General features: G+C 33.3%; 1 protein-coding gene and 1 pseudogene across 1 annotated transcript; one reads left to right on the forward strand and one right to left on the reverse strand.

The window, feature by feature from the left end:
- Positions 1-621: 621 nt before the first annotated feature.
- On the reverse strand, positions 622-4488 carry LOC146937092 (zinc finger BED domain-containing protein RICESLEEPER 2-like; annotated as a pseudogene).
- A 2393-nt stretch (positions 4489-6881) lies between these two features.
- LOC146937093 (eukaryotic translation initiation factor 5A-4) lies at positions 6882-13431 on the forward strand. Its single transcript, XM_085751555.1, has 5 exons — positions 6882-7075; positions 8300-8422; positions 8512-8568; positions 8672-8746; positions 13126-13431. The coding sequence occupies exons 1-5, from the start codon at positions 6953-6955 to the stop codon at positions 13228-13230; spliced, it is 483 nt and encodes a 160-aa protein (XP_085607681.1). The 5' UTR covers positions 6882-6952; the 3' UTR covers positions 13231-13431.
- Positions 13432-17938: the final 4507 nt, after the last annotated feature.

A 17938-nucleotide genomic window follows, 5' to 3' on the forward strand; every position in this document is an offset into this window, starting at 1 on the left:
ACAAGTCTAAGCCTGGCCTATGGCCTATCATAGGCCGTTTTTCTTGGCCTGACCTATTAAAAAGCATGTCTGGCCTGAAAGCATACTTTCAGGCCTATTTTACATTAAAGTCATCAAATAGTTCATTTTAGCTACTAAATAGACTAAACAGACCTTAAAGCCTACTTAAAAGCCTATTTTACTATAGGTAAATTTTAACAACATAAAAGGCAGTTTAAAAGCCTATAACAACACAACAACAAATTTAGAGCTAATAATAATAATCTTTCATTAGTACTCATCAATGTTTATAAACGATTTGAGTACAATTCACCAAAAAATAGAAAATATTTCATAAAGTGCTTGATATGAGAAAACAAAAAAAGAAATGAGTGATACAGTGACACTCATTAGTCATAGTCATATTTGGTCTTAGTCAAAACTCAAAAGTGTAGCAAAAGTCAACATGTGAACATATCACTCATAGTCAGCTCCATGTACACTGACCACCCAAAAAACCAATATGATATCAAATCTTCAAGGTGTAGCAAAAGTCAGCATAATTCAACATATCACACAAGTCAGCAAATCACTCATAGTCAGCTCCATGTACACAAACCAGCCCAAACAACCAAAATGATATCAAATCTTCAAGTTGATTTGTATCTCATCTTTATCAACCTTGAGAACCAAAAGAAATAAATACATTAGTCATTGTACTAAAAAATACCATATGAATATATGAATAAATATTAGTAAAAAATCATGACAAGGAATAACCTTTGATTTGTCCTTCACACCATACTTATGACAGAACCAATCACCAACACAAATGAGAGCTTCAACAGATTCTTCATTTAATCTAGAGAGAAATTCATCAATAACTCTACCTCCAGCACTGAATGTGGACTCGAATGCAACAATTGAGATTGAAATAGCTAGTATATCAGCAACCATCTTAGACAACATCGTATACTTCATGCTGTTGTTCCTCCACCAGTCCAAAGCACCAAAGGATTTAGAGTTAGGAACATAAACACCTTCATCAAGATAATCTTGCAATTTTAACATTTCATCAATTCCAGTGGCATTTTTAACATTTGTTTGAGAGGATGATGGAATATCACAATCCAAATTAACAGCAGGCGACGAATAAGACTCTTCCAAACATAAGGCTACATACTCATCATATAATAATTCCAACGAACGCCTAACCTTCTTTATATTCTCATCAAAAACTTCCTTGGATTTATATATCTTGGGAAAGCATATACAAACACTGTGAAATTTGCACCTAGGATCCAAAACACTAGCTATAGCCATCAACAAATTACACTCCCCCCAGTATTTGTCAAACTTCATTTTCATTGGTTTTGCCATTTATCTCATAAATAGATCTTTGTCTTCATCTGCCATATCAAGTACCTGCTTCACCCTCCAAACCTCAGGCAAATACAAATTTGCAGTCGGATACTCACTACCTACATTCAAAATAGTAGTTATATTAAACATTTCTAAGAGTAAAAAAATACAACAATTAAATAGTTGAGAAACTACCTGAGATCACATGAGTAGCAGAATTAAACGCTTCTAGCAATTCACACACTTTCTCAACTTTGTTCCATTCTTCAAATGAAGGGGCATGATTATAGTGATGCTCTCTTTCTATGTAGGCTGAAAATGCAATTTTAAATTTCAAACCAGTTGACAACATATTGAAGGTTGAATTCCATCTTGTAGGACAATCGATTACGAGTTTCCTTTCTTTCAAACCTTTTTGCTCAACCACATCACAAAAGTTCTTTTGTCTTGCATCATTATGGTTAACATATTTGAAACTCTCATGAATATTAAAATTGATATCCTTAATTTTACTAAGGCCGTCCTGCACTAACAAATTCAAAATGTGCGCACAACACCTAACATAAAACAAAGCGCCATCAAGGATTAACTTTCTACTCAGCGATATATCGTCCCTAAGATATTTCAAGCACAAATAATTGTAAGCATCATTATCAATAGATACTGTAAATATTTTATTTTCAATCCCCAAAGTTTTCAAACATTTATAAATAGCATCAGCCACATCAATACCACGTCTTGGTGCATGCACTTTCACAAAACTCAAAACTCTTTTTTGATGATTCCATCCCGCATCAATGAAATGTCCTGTGATAACCATATATTCAACTACTTGATGGCTAGATTTCCACATATCTGTTGTTAAACTAATCTTTCTCACACTTTCCAAATGTTTCTTTAAGATTTTCTTCTTATTCTCGAATAGTTTCAAACAATCACTTGTTGTTTTATGAGTAACCTTGCGAAAATCAGGATTTTCATATTCAAATGCCCACATCCAAACTTCATCCTCAACAACATTAAAAGGATATTCGTGAACCTTGACAACAGTTGCAATTATTTCCCTAATACTTTCATTAGAGTATCTAACACCAGAAGTAAGAAAAGGGTTACCTGAACTCACAAGCTTAAATGGAATAACAACTTTTCTCTTTTCAGTAGCATCTTGAAATTTCTTGTTTGTGCAAACTATAATATTTCGTTTCATTTGACTTGTGATGGCTCCTGTTGTCCCAGTAGTATATTGTGCTTTGTAGTGTTTACAAACAGCTTTAAACACACCTTTAGTAATTTCCTTTTCATCGAAATCTTTTCAAATTGCACTTGTCTTTTTCCTCTTTCTCCCAATAATTGGTTCAACTTGAGTTTCTTTTCCTTGGGTTGCATTTGCTTCTGCTTGAGTTGTGTTTGCTCCCGCTTGAGTTGGTTCTTCATTTGCTTGAGAAGAAATTTGTTGTACAAAGTAAAAACAAGCATTAGTTAGTTAGAAAGATTAGCTAATTATTAATTTACAAACATTAATTTAATCTAAGACAAATTTGAAATGCAACTACAAGTAAACAACTGTTAAATAGACTAAGAGGAAGCAATTTATTCTACTGGAATTTACAAACTAAGAGGAATTTGTTCTCATTATCTAACAGGGTCATTAAACAGTGGTAATTTGTTGCAAATAAGCCTTTCTAATTGTCTAACAGAGTCATCAAATAGATAGAGAGTTTCGTGATCACATAGGGAAAATCTAAACAATGGATATAATTTATTTGTCAGATTGTTCTTCAGTGGATGAGGACAGAATACTAGTACTCAACTGGACTATGCATCCTCAAATTCGTATATTATTAGGCTGGCCTATTAGGCTTAACATGCTTTTTTGAATGCCTAGGCCTGACCTATTTAACTAAACAGGCTTTTTAAAAAGCCTAAGCCTAGGCCTACAAACTAAACAGGTCAGGCCAGACCAGGCTTAAACAGGCCAGGCCGTAGGCCCCTGTAGGCCTGCCTAGCCTATTCCTAACCCTAGTGCCATGGAAGGGATGAAGGTATCACAATGTAAGAATATGTTTAAATATTATGAGAAAAGGTCCTTGGTCGAATGACTTATTTCTCTTGGGGTAAGTAAAGCTAGCGTGGTGCCTTCTATCCTTCGACAGATTACTCCTTCAGCATAATCATTTGATACGAAGAGATGCAGCGTAGGCTGGCAGTTAGCCAAAGTTGGAAGAGCCATATGGGTCCATAAATTAAGAGGTTTTTTTTTTCAAGGTTCTAACTTTTGCATGGCATAACTCATATGGCCTAAGGATTCATAAAGTGATCATATGATTAGTTGACTTAAACAAAAGTTATGGCCCTCATGCAGCTGAATTGCCATTACCACAAACTTTTTGGCTACTTGCAATGAGCTAGAATAAAAAACATAATGGGATAACCAAAGGTTTAAGGTGTGTGCTATGTGTCGGAGACATCCTCACTGTCAGTTTTGTGATGGTCATAAATGTAGGCTACATAGATATCCCGTTTAAAGTCGAAGTGGTTTGTTTCACTTACTATGCTAGGGTTAAAGGTTTCTCCTATTGGTCGACGCCCAGTAATGGCAGCCTCATCAAATAGAATGGGGGTGAGCATGCCACATTTTAGTTGAAGGGTATTTGTTGAACCTTCCCAAAAGTGGAGTTCTGCAATGAGCAAGCCATGGTGGTACTTAGGGCCAGTTCTAGATAGTTGGATTAAGTCGAAGATGCCTAAGGTTTTTCAGATGTAGGCCCTTTTAAGTTCAACTTTGTTTAGCCAATTAACATAAATTCCATGCCTATTGTAAGGAGAAGATCGAAAGACTATGGTAGGAGCACTCATGAAACCCATTTCATAAGGCCCTTATGTGAAAACTCTAGGTTTGCACTTAGGATATCTAGGGAAAAGGTCGTTTACCTTCTGGTAGTTCATAGAATAGTCTAAAAAAGGGGCTAATAACGCATGCATGTTTTTGGAGATGGAGAAAGGAATGACTACATGGGTATTCTAGATCTTTGCTTGTTCTACCTTCATTGAAGGTTCAGGTGGAAAACTTTGATTTGCCTTCTGAAGGGGAACATCCAATCTTGTGACTAATGGACCGGGAATAACTTTCGATGATGATAAAGCCATTGTTGATGAAGAATTGAAGGAAGTTTTGAAGCTTTAAAAGGTTTTTCAGATTTCTGTTTGTGCAGAAAAGATGAAGTGTTTGTGAAGTTTTCTGGAGAAATAGATTTACAGAGGTTGCAAGAGTGGGAAAAATAAGAAAAAAAGGAAGAAAAAGGTTTCAATAACTTTCTAAGAAGATGGAGAAAGAAAACCTTTGAGTTTTCACCTTGTGGGAATAATCCACGTGGCTATGGTTGAAGTTGGCAGTTGCATGTTGAAAGCATTAAAGTGACATTTGGAAGTTCAAAGGGGGCATCATGGCCATTAATTTTCTGAGAAAGTGGCGCCATAATTTGATTTTTCTGTAGATGTGAGTTGAAGAAACAATTTGGAAAATAGTCACGATGATGATGACGTCAGTACTTCACCTTAGAAATTTGGAAAAGATTTCAAAAATGTCATTTTTCTCTTTCATTCACAATTCAATCAAAAAATGACATTTTTGGGGGCAATTTGTTAGAATGTATTTTCGAAGGACTTGATTCGACAAGAAATAATATATCAACTAGGGATTGGCATTTGAATGTGTTCCAGATGGATGCTGATTTGACAGATTTTGGAACACTTAACATAATGGAGGGTGCAAAACCATTCAGTTTCAACCTACAAGAATTCAAATGGTTGTATGAAGAGTCAAGATCAAGAGGATGAAGACACGTGGGACTTTGTCAAGAAATCCGAAAGAATATCAGATACAAACAAATAAAATCTGCAATAGACGCGCAATATAAATATTTAATGGACTTTTGAATTTTTTTCGTAATAGAAACCTTATATTATTATTGTTAATTTTTCATTTACTATTTTTATACATTTTACAATACTAAAATTACTTGGATAGGTTGGAATTCTGTTTGTTTGAGGAAGGAGTATGATGGGTTGGGGGTTAGGAAGTTGAGAGAGTTTAACAATGCTTTGTTGGGGAAATGGTGTTGGCGTTTGTTAGTGGATAGTAATGGTTTTCTGGCGTAGGGTGTTGGTGGCTAGGTATGGTGCGGAGGATGGGAGGTTGGAGGATGGGGGCTGGAGTTGTTCTTCGTGGTGCCGGGATATAGTGAGAATCCGAGACGGGATAGGAGGTAGTGGTGCTGGGTGGTTTGCGGAGTGTGTGTCGCGGAGGGCGGGAGATGGGGCGGCTACTACTTTCTGGTGAGATTGTTGGTGTGGTGGTATTCCTTTCCGTGACCACTTTCCTTGTCTTTACGATCTGGCCGACAACAAAGCGATCACGGTTAGGAGTATGTTTTTGTTAGGTTGGGAGGATGAAGGGAGGCGTGAAGGTTGCGCCGTAGTTTGTGGGTGTGGGAGGAGGAGTTTCTAGCAAAGTGTAATGCATTACTACATGATGTTTCATTGCAGGACACTACTTCTGATATGTGGCAGTGGCATTTGGACCCGATAGGGGTTTACTCCGTTCATGGTGTTTATGACATGCTGACATCCCAAGAGCATGCTCAGGTTCAAGCAAGCATGGATTTAATTTGGCATAACCAGGTCCCTTTGAAGGTGTCTATTTTTTTCGTGGAGGTTGCTCCGTGATAAAGTACCAATAAATTTGGCAACTCGTGGTGTCATTTCTACTGAGGCGCGGTTGTGTGTAGCTGGGTGTGGTCATGTTGAAGACGCTTGACATTTGTTTCTAATGTGCACATCTTTTGCGTCCCTTTGGCCGTTGGTGCGAGCATAGATTGGTTTTGATGTGGTGGACACTCAGGTTATTTCTGATCATTTCACCAAATTTACTTATTACACAGGTGGTCTGAAAGTGCGGCGTTCTTTCCTTCAACTTATATGGCTTCTTTGTGTGTGAGCATTGTAGAATGAACACAATAGTAGGTTATTAAGAATCAGGAAAGTTCTAGCTATCAGTTATTAGACAAAGTAAAGTCATACTCCTTCTGGTGGCTGAAAGCTAAAAATGCTACTTTTGTTTTTGGCACTCATCTGTGGTGGTTGAGTCCCCTTATGTGTTTGGGCATTAGACAGTTGTCTTTTATTTTTGACTGACTGCTTGTATTTTTTGATAGTCTCTTCGGTAGATCCTGTGCTAAGGAGAATGTTTTGTCAATAGTAATATAATCTATTTTTGTTTGTTAATAAAATACAATACTAAAAATATAATTACCACAATGTTATGCTAGTCATGCCATATGAATGCACATGTCTTTAACTATATTCTTTTTAAATAAAAAAATTAAAATATCAATTTAAATCAATTTTTAAAATAAAAAAAAAAAAAAAAAAAACAATATACAGTATGCGTTATTTCAGGAAAAACCAATATACCTCGAAAAAAATGATAAGTGATTTAATACTTCGTAAATATATAAATTCCCCCTCTCTTGGAATTCTCCGCCTTCAAAACACACTCACCAGTCTCTCGCATCACATCAGGTTTCGAGACAAATCGGAGTCGAGTTGAATCATGTCGGACGAGGAACACCACTTTGAGTCAAAAGCCGATGCCGGAGCTTCCAAGACTTATCCTCAACAAGCCGGTACTATCCGCAAAAATGGTTACATCGTTATCAAAAATCGTCCCTGCAAGGTTTTATTCAATTTCATTCTCTGAAGCTTGATTAGTTTGATTTAATTATGATCCTTTATTTTGTTTTTTTTATTAGGGTTTGATTGTTATTTATAGGGTTTTTATAGTTTTTTGTTTTCTCCATGATTTTATTTGTGTTTGATGGTTTAGCTTTATAGATCTATTGTTTCACTTAACCAAATTTCGATTTTCGTTAGTTTAGTTAACTGAATTCAAAAATTGTATTTTTGATTGAAAATCGAAATTTTATGTTTCATGTGTTGTTTTGTTCTGTTTTATGGTTGTATCTGTTATTTTTTTTCTTCATGTTTTATTGTATTGTTGTTTGACAAGGTTTTAAATTGAGGTCAATTTGCGATCCCTTGATATTGTAGGGGCACGTGATGGCAGAAAATTAGTAGAACCCATTTAGAGTGGTCCTTGTTGTTTTGTTTTGTTTACAAATTCTATTTGTGAATTTTTCATGTTTTATTATATAGTTGTTTGAGAAGGTTTTAAAATGTGGTAGGAAGAGTAGAAAATCCTAATTTCGCAGAGTGTGTGATGGCTGGCGGAAAATTATTATAACCCTTTTAGAGTGTTCCTTATGTTGTTTTGTTCTGTCTTAGGGTTGTGTCTAGGACTGTTCATCTTGTATTGTTTTAGTGTTTGTTAAAGGTTTGAAGTTATAGTGTGTTGTGTCTGTTTGATATTGTGGAGAAAGAGTCTAAGTCGAATGCGGCTGATACAACCGCGATTAATTGATGTTGTTGAGACTTGAGACATCAAAAACCCTAATTTTGTGGTTTGTATAGTGATTGTGAGTTTTATTTATAATCATTGTAGCTTTGGTAGTGTTTGAAAGGATTTGTGTGGTCTTGGAGTAGTAATTTTGGACTTGTGGTTGTTTAGTTTTTTTTTTTTTTTTTTAATTTAGTTTTAGGGTTGTACTTGTGAGTGTTCATGTTGTATTGTGCTGTTGTATGGCTAGGTTTTAGGTTTTAAGACACCAAAAATCCTAATGTCACAATTTGTACTGTGGTTGCATTCTATTATTTATAACCTTTGGAGGGTAACTTTGGTTGTGTTGGAATGGATTTTCGTAGTTATTTTGGATTGATCGTTGTTTTTGTGCTTGTTTTCATCTTCGATGGTTTACTCGATTTTGTTGTTGTGCTTGTTTTGAACTTTGATGGTTTATTTGATTCTGTGATTGATGTGTTTGGATGGATTCTTGTATGGCAGGTTGTTGAGGTTTCAACCTCAAAGACCGGTAAGCATGGTCATGCCAAGTGTCACTTTGTTGGAATCGATATTTTCACTTCCAAAAAGCTCGAAGATATTGTGCCCTCTTCCCACAATTGTGATGTACGTTGATGTTGGTTTATTTAAGATGTTTCTTTCTATTCCTTTTTGTTTTATTTTTATGACATTTTTCTGTGTTTTTTGTCTCCTAGGTTCCCCATGTGAATCGTACCGACTATCAATTGATCGATATTTCTGAAGATGGATTTGTAAGTTGAAATATTGTTTCTTTCAATTTTTGGCAATTTGTTTGATTCAATGATCGGATTCTATTGTTACTGAATGTTGTTATTGAATGTTGTTATTTTGTAGGTGAGTCTGCTTACTGAAAATGGTAACACCAAAGATGACTTGAAGCTTCCTACCGATGACAATCTGCTTACTCAGGTTTGTAGGAATCCACTGCTTTGTTAATGGATTCACATCCTGCAAAAGTATGCTTAGCTTTAGAACATTTTTTGGTTTTAGATTTGTATTTTCACTTAAATTGACAAATATATCTTTACTGTTTTACCTGAATCTTGTTTTCCATATCAGAATCATCATTGATTCCCTTAATTGTTTTATTCTTTGGCTCAAATTGGTTCAACTTCTAGCTAATAGGAGTTCTTAGCCTAAAATGGATTTTAGTTTATGTTTCTTCAATTACTCATGAAGTTAATAACATGTTTGGTGTGAGGGAACTGATTCCTCTCATTGAAGTTTTGTAAAAAAAACAGTTGAAACATTTTTATTGCATTGTTTGTGTTACAAATACTTGAAAACTAGAAATAAGTGGAAATATTTGAAAACATCAAGCAAGTGACAACAAAGTAATAGTTTTCTGATAAAAAGTGAAAATGAGAAATGAAAACAGAATGTTCTCAAATCATACGGCCTTAAAAGAGGGAGTGTCTTAAAATATTAAGATGTAGAAGGAAAGTTTAACCCTTTCTTTTGCCATAGTTAATTTTAGGCTTAAATATGAATTTCGTCCCTGTAATATAGGCGTGTTTTGATTTTCGTCCCTGTAAAAAAAAAAGTTTGAATTACGTCCCTGTAAAATTTTTTTTGTTTGAAAATGGTCCCTGGGCCCACTGTAGCGCTGATGTGGCATGGCATTCGCCACGTGGCAGTTGCTGACTGTGCAACTTTTGCCACGTGGCACTGACGTGGCGTGCCACATAATATTAAATTTTAAAAAATATTTTAAAAATTCTGAAAATTGTTTTTAAAATTAAAAAATATGAAAATAATTTTAAAAGTCATAAAAAATCACCGAAAAAATTCTGAAAATTATAAAAAATTTCCGAAAAATCTGAAAATAAATTTAAAAATCATAAAAAATTTCTGAAAAAATCTGAAAATTTTTCCAAAAAATCTGAAAATAAATTTAAAAATCATAAAAAATTTCCGAAAAATCTGAAAATAAATTTAAAAATCATAAAAAGATTTCAAAAAGACTCTTTCTAGTTTCACCCTATATAATCATAGTTACACCCAAATTTATGAAATTTTTTACAATAATACCAAAATTGCCCCCTTCATCTAAATTTCTAAAAACCCTTTTTTTTTATTATCATTCTAAACCCTCACCCCTTTTTCACCCACAAACCACCATGGATATGCAATCAATACCTACTAAAATCGTCAATTGAATCAACATCTCTTCCATTGATATGTACTCGATTAATACAAGTGAATTTCATAAATTTCTTCGAGTTTCTATTTATCGTTTGCTCTATGATTTATTCGATGTTGTTAATTTTACCATGGATGTTTATAGTTGTTGTTAATTTCACGTTTGTCTATCGACATCGATTTGTTTGATTAAGTTTTACGTAGAAGGGTAACGTAATTTAAGTTTACATATCTCACGTGAATTTAGTTTACGTACATATTCTAAAAGAAGGAATAACATACACGTTTACTTGGTGTATGTAAACTCAGTTTACATGAACTACGTAAACTCAGTTTACATGAACTAAAACTCAGTCTTAACTTATGCAAACTCAGTTTACGTAGTGTATGTAAACTCAGTTTACTTAACTCATGCAAACTGAATTTACATAAACTACGTAAACTGAGTTTACATACACTATGTAAACTGAATTTACGTATACATAATTAATGTGCAGTGAACATGAATAAAGGGTATATTAGTAACTTTGAGGTGTAACTTGGATTATTTGGGGTGTGGGTAGTATCTGTCTTTCAAAAATTTTAAAATTTATAATTTTTAATTTCGAAAACTTAAAAATTTTAAAAAATTTCGAAAATTTATAATTTTTAAAAAAAAATTGAAAATTTTCGGGATTTTTCAGATTTTTAAATTTTTGAAAATTTCGAAAATTAATTTTCGAAGAATGTGAAAAAAAAATTCCGAAAAATTTAAAAAAATGTGAAAATTTTCGAAGAATGTTGTAGCTAAGAATTAATTTTTTTCCGAAAAAATTTTAAAAATTTTTAAAAATTAAAAATTCCGAAAAAAATAAATTATAAATTTTCGAAATTTTTTTAAATTTTTTATAATTTTTTTTCCGAAATATTAAAATAAATTTTTTCATAAATTTTTATTTTCTGAAATATTAAAATAAATTTTTTCTGAAATTATGAAATATATTTTCTGATTTTTTTCTGTAATTAATATATATATTCTGAAATTTTTCGAAAAAACTGAATATAATATATTAATTTCAGAATATATATTATATTTTTCTGAAATTATGTTTTTCGAAAAAAATTTAATATATAATTTTCAAATTAAAAAATCTATTTTTCGAAATTTTTTTATGATTTTTAATTTTATTTCAGATTTTTCGGAAATTTTTTATAATTTTCAGATTTTTTTCAAAATTTTTTATGATTTTTAAATTTATTTTGGGATTTTTCGGAATTTTTTTTATTATTTTTAGATTTTTTATGATTTTTAAATTTATTTTCAGATTTTTTTAAATTTAAATAAATTATTTTCAGAATTTTATTTTTATTTTTTAATTATGTGGCACGCCACGTCAGCGCCACGTGGCAAAAGTTGCACAGTCAGCAACTGCCACGTGGCCAAACCCTTGCCAACTCAGCTGAACAGTGGGCCCAGGGACCATTTTCAAACAAAAAAAATTTTACAGGGACGTAATTCAAACTTTTTTTTTGACAGGGACGAAAATCAAAACGCGCCTATATTACAGGGACGAAAATCATATTTAAGCCTTAATTTTAACTTACAAGAGAATGTTAGTAATAGGACTCCTAAGGGCAGAAGTTATAGATACTAGTGGTTTATTTAATAATATTATAAATAAGTAACTGTTACTTGTCTGCAGTAATTGCTGTCTACTAGACTTCTATGTAACAGCTATAGGACTTAGTATTATAAATAAGATGCAGAGGAAAAGAAAGGCATTCAGGGATTGGGATAAAGGATAGGTAGGGAGAGACCAAGCTCTCGAATTCTTGGAGGGGAGAGAACCAAGACTCTCGAATTTCTTGGGATTATATTGTACAATTACTATTAGTTTATATTTTGATATCAGTTGGGACAGTTATGTTATCCTTCACCTTGAGGACAAGGTGAGTCTTTAGGGGGGGAGTATTGTTAGTAATAGGACTCCTAAGGGCAGAAGTTATAGATACTAGTGGTTTATTTAATAATATTATAAATAAGTAACTGTTACTTGTCTGCAGTAATTGCTGTCTACTAGACTTCTATGTAACAGCTATAGGACTTAGTATTATAAATAAGATGCAGAGGAAAAGAAAGGCATTCAGGGATTGGGATAAAGGATAGGTAGGGAGAGACCAAGCTCTCGAATTCTTGGAGGGGAGAGAACCAAGACTCTCGAATTTCTTGGGATTATATTGTACAATTACTATTAGTTTATATTTTGATATCAGTTTCTATCAGAGAACTTGTAGTTTAACTTTTTCTTATGGCATTAAGATGTAGAAGTTAGTTTTAACCTTTGAGGAATGCTAGAGACACTCTCTTTTCAACACTCTCTTCAATACTCATTCTCTTATTGGATAAAACCAATGCATGACCCACCTAAGTGGAACTCATTTCCAAAGTGTGAGACACCATGATTTAAGCCACAATTAGAAAGTGAGTGTTGGAGAGAGTGTTGAAAAGTGAGTGTTGCTAGCACTACTCTTAACCTTTTCCTATGCCGTAATTTTAACTTACAAGAGAACTTGTAGTTTATAAAATTCGTAAGTGTTGTAAGATGTTTTTAATATTTATGTTTCTACAATTGTTCAATGAAAAATTTATCAAACTGAGTTTGAGTTTATCTTTACATGATGCTCTATTCTGTTTATCTGTTCATTGATTCTTTGTATTATTCCTCAAACTGAGATGTTTTATTGCATTATTCCTTTATCTGAGATGTTTTATCGGGTTATTATTCCTCTTAAGTTCTGAGTTTGAGATGCTTTATTTTGGTCAATTGTTCATTGATTTTTTGTATTATTCCACTAACTGAGATGTTTTATTGTATTATTCCTCTAACTGAGACGTTTTATTGTATTATTCCTCTAACTGAGACGTTGTATCGGTGTATTGTTCCTCCAAGTTCTGAGTTTGAGATGCTCTATTGTGGTTACCTGTTCATTGAGTCTTTGTATTATTCCACTAACTGAGATGTTTTATTGTATTATTCCTTTAACTGAGACTTTTTATCGGTGTATTGTTCCTATAAGGTCTGAGTTTGAGATGCTCTATTCTGTTTACTTGTTCATTGATTCTTTGTATCACTCCTCTAATTGAGATTTTTTATCGGTCACTGCAGATCAAGGAAGGTTTTGCTGAGGGTAAGGACCTTGTTGTGTCCGTGATGTCTGCTATGGGTGAGGAGCAGATTAATGCCCTGAAAGATATTGGTCCAAAGAACTAGCTTCAACTATTACTGCCTATTTGTTCCTTCTATTTAAGCAAAAGATATTTTTGTATTGTCTTATTGTTCAACCCTTTGGTTATGGACACTGGTCAGACTAGTCTTACCAACTGTGTTTATGGATGTGACACAAACTATTTAGCATTTTTCTGTTTCCATGCTGTCCCGAGTTTTTTTTATAAAAAATACAAGTTTGTTAAATTATTTTTGTTTTGGTGTCTTATTATGCATTTATTCTAGAGATATTCTGAGTGTGCATCAACTACAAAACATTTATTTGAATTAATGTGCATGTGGGAACTAGGATTATACTAGAGTTAGAATTAGGACTTTGTAAGCTGTGTTACTGAATATTTGTAGCTTCAAGTGCTTTTTGGAAGTTGTTAAAAGTGTGTTTGTAGTTGTTTAGCATCAGATGTTTTTCAGGTTTTTAATGCATTTATGAAAATCTGGGATGTATATTGCATACTGTTAGGATGTACAGACGCACCCTGCCTTTAGATGATTTAGTCCTTGTCAAATGAGTAAGGTTCAATTTGAAGCCACTTTGTTCACTTTTTTTCTAAAAAATTGAAATGAAACCCTTTGTGAGCATTATGAGGGGATATGAAGGTGGTTTTTTATTACATACGTATCAATTCGACTAGCGGTGCAACCCATGGATGAAATGACAAAGATTTTCCTTCCAAACTTGATAGGATTGATACAATGATTCGGTTGCAGATAACACATGAAAATTGATGTTTTGGCCACATGGTTCACAAACCCTAAAATACTGAAAATGTTGCCTCTATATACAACCATTACGCTCTGATACTCTCAGAACTTTAATGAACAGCATAGTGATACCAAGCAAGAAAAGTTCTGGTATCTCAAAAATTATAGTGAGTCGTTGATTTACTTGCAATAGCCGAAGTCAATTCTTTGCAGCCATCATTACTTCATCTTTATCAATAGTGCTAACCTCTTCAGTATATGACCAATCTTGAGAAAGTTCTATCTACTTCATATGATGTATCTATTTCTTCTACTATTTTTATTATCCTACATCCTATGAATTCCATCTATTCCTCCACAAAATCCTCTCCAACACTCTTTCTAGATTCTCCCACATCACTTGGAATATCGTCTTTATTTTTTTAGAATGGTTTGAGCGTTAGCCTGGCCTTCCATGCTTTGTGATGCACGTAGCTATGCATTCATCATTTCCAACGTACATGATAAACTCTTTAATCTTTTCTCATTATTTTGTTGATTTATCATGGATACTTGCATGAATTGTTCCAAGATATCTTCCATCTTTGATATTTGTGCTTCTTTGTCTTTGGATGTTGTTGATACTGTTGATATGATTCATATTCATGGAGTATAAAAGTTGTTGTTATAACCACGTTCTACTATGGTTTTGTTTATGATGGAGAATCTGAAACAGATATAACTGACAAGAAAAATTTTCTTTGTCTAGCAAAGAGGGGTTGGTGCAAACCAAATCTATACAATAATAAAAAGGTGGAAATAGTCACTTTGGCCCTGAATGTGTAATCAGGGGCGGAGCCAGGAATTTAAAGTCAGGGGGACCGAATACAAGAAACATCCTTTAATATAAAAGCTAGAGTTGTTTGGCTACAATGTTTGCCCTAATTCACCATATTTTGCCCTAATGCCTAGCATTTTTCCCTCCTAAACAAGTATTAATTGCTACTCTAATCTCACCCGTTCAAACTCTATTTTCACATTTGATCACACCCGTTGATTCAAACTCTAAAAATGTTTCCTCATATAACTTTGTTAATGCAATTAAAGACGTATTAAATGCTAATCAATTCATTCAACAATCCCCTACACTAATTGCTAATAAAAAAAAATCATAAACATCCATTAAAACGAACTTATATCAATTGGTCACGGAAAATAAAAGCTAGACTTGCTTGGCTACCATGTTTGCCCTAATTCACCCTATCCTTTATTATAAAAGCTAGAGTTGCCAAGCTATCATGTTTGCCCTAATCACCCCCTCTTTTTCCCTCCTAAGCAATTATATGATCTTAGCCGTTGATGTGAATTCCTTGCTAATCTAATCTCAGCCGTTGATTCAAATGATATGTTTCAAACTACTCATTTCCTATCTCATACAGATGCGTCATAAATGTCGATTAAAATCGTAGTTAATGTCAATCAAATCACCCTAACTCCCAACGATTAGTAAACTTTTCTATTTAGGGAATTATATCGTATGTATTCATTTAGCGAATAAAATCGTAACTACTCATTTCCTATCTCATACAAATGTATCATAATGTCCATTAAAATCGTAGTTAATGTCAATCAAATCACCATAACTCCCAACGATTAGTAAACTTTTCTATTTAGGGAATCATATCGTATGTATTCATTTAGCAAATAAAATCGTAGTTAATGCCAATTAGTGCCCTAATCACCCCTTTTTTTCCCTCCTAATCAATTATATGATCGCTGCTATTAATGTATTCATTAATCAATGCAAATAATGCAAATAAAATCGTAACTACTCATTTCCTATCTCATACAGATGCGTCATAATGTCCATTAAAATCGTAGTTAATTCCAATCAAATCACGATAACTCTCAACGATTAGTAAACTTTTCTATTTAGGGAATCATATTGTATGTATTCATTTAGCGAATAAAATCGTAGTTAATGCCAATTAGTGCCCTAATCACCCCCTTTTTTTCTCTCCTAATCAATTATATGATCGCTGCCTTTGATGTATTCATTGTTGGTTACCGTGGTTGATGGAAAACTATCTTGCAAAAGATGCAAGGAATGCAAAAGCGCTGTTCCGAGGTAAATATGCCGCTTTTTATATGAAACATATCAATGAAAATAATTAAATTGGATTATAACTGATATCATTAATCAATCCATTGTAGGTTCAAGCTACATGTCATTGTCATGGATGATTCTGGCTCGACAACATTTGTTCTTTTTGATCGTATTGTCACCCAGTTCATAGGAAGGAATGTCCAAGACTTGATTGCAGAAATTAACAAGGTTGCTTTCTTATTCTTAGTTTTATATTTTATATGCAGATTCAAGTCAACACTAATCACTACAAACTCCCATTTGCTTGGTGCAGCCTGAGAACAAGTCAATTGGTTATCCTATTGATTTCAACTTTTTTGTGGACAAAAAAATGCTCTTTAAGGTGGAGGTTAGTGATGGTAATATCAATAGGAAGTGGAGGAACTATGGTGTCAAAAGGGCTACTGATGATGTTGAAGTCATCAATGAATTCATCAAGAAATACAATCTCAAGTTTTTTTTTTGTTTATATTTTTTTTGTACTATCATATCGGTATGGATTCTTGTGCATGCCGTTATATATTAGAATTTTGACACGGAAGAAACTGTCTTTTTAACAGGATTCAACTGATGATGATGGTGTTGATACGAAATTAGAGTTGACAGCGCTGGGTAGTGATGCCAATAATTTGGTGATAAATTTATAAGCAGACTAATTGATCTTATGCTTTTTTAGCACTCTGATGGCCGAATTATATCATCCTGATATGCCTTTATTCTCCTTTTAGGATTTGGTTGAGTTAGATGATTCTTGCAGCAACTCCAACAAACTGGGAACTCCGTCAAGCACATCTGAAAGAAAGAGATCTTCTGATGGTAATACTTCAGCTGGAGGTGGTGTCATAGAAATTGGGGAGGAATCTATAACCAAACCAACTAAAATGGTTCATGTGAAAGTTGAGCCAAAAGAAAAATAATGAGTTTCTCTTCAGCGGTCTTTTCTGCGTTTCTCTGCGAAATAATGAGTTGAACCTTCAGACAAATATTGAGTTTCTATGAAAGTTGAACAATTTTAATCTGCTTTCTTTTCTGCGTTTTTCTACTTAGATTGAGTATTTATCTTTTTCGTTTATGGTTTTGTAATCCAAACAGCATCTATGGAGTATATTTACAATTCTGCATTTCTAGCAACCAAATTTATCTAGCAACAATTCTGTTTTAAGTTATATTTACCGAATTTATCAAGTAATATATATGATCTGTTAATAGGTCAAAAATGGCATGGATCCAATTTGAAATTTACAGTTAGGCTATAACTATGAAAATATATATTATTCGAAGCATATTTCGACTCGACGACTAAGGATTTGTAGATGCTCACTTTTTAGTAGTAGTTTCTGAAGTCTAATATTTTTGAAATACATACAATGTCGTATTATTAGCATGTCAAAACTTTTACAGATCCCTGAAACAATCACATCTATATGAAAATCAATCGTTTTTTCATAACGTAAACTTTTAAACATTTCAATCACTTTTGCGCAATCACAACTAAATGAAAATTAATCGTTTTGCATATATCCTCTCTCAGGTGGGGTGTAGCATTACTACAGATACCTTTGTCAACATGTTGCAGGTTTCAAAGATGATTTCTGTAGTATTTCCTTCCCACGAACATATAATTGTCTACTACGTTTTAAATGTATAGTTTTTTTCTCATATAATGTCACAAGAAATCCTAACCGTTTTCTTATGACTTTACAAAGCAATACGCGGTTAAAACTTTTAATTAATAGGAATTACTACCAATTGATTTACAGTGATCATTTACATTAAAAACTTTCTATAAAGCCATACGCGGTACAAGTGAGAATTTCCATGAATTATTTCTTATGACTTTACAAAGCAATACGCGGTTAATGCTTT

Source organism: Medicago sativa, chromosome 3, assembly GCF_051527215.1.
Source record: "Medicago sativa cultivar Bolivia chromosome 3, Bolivia_mono, whole genome shotgun sequence".
Lineage (NCBI taxonomy): Eukaryota > Viridiplantae > Streptophyta > Magnoliopsida > Fabales > Fabaceae > Medicago > Medicago sativa.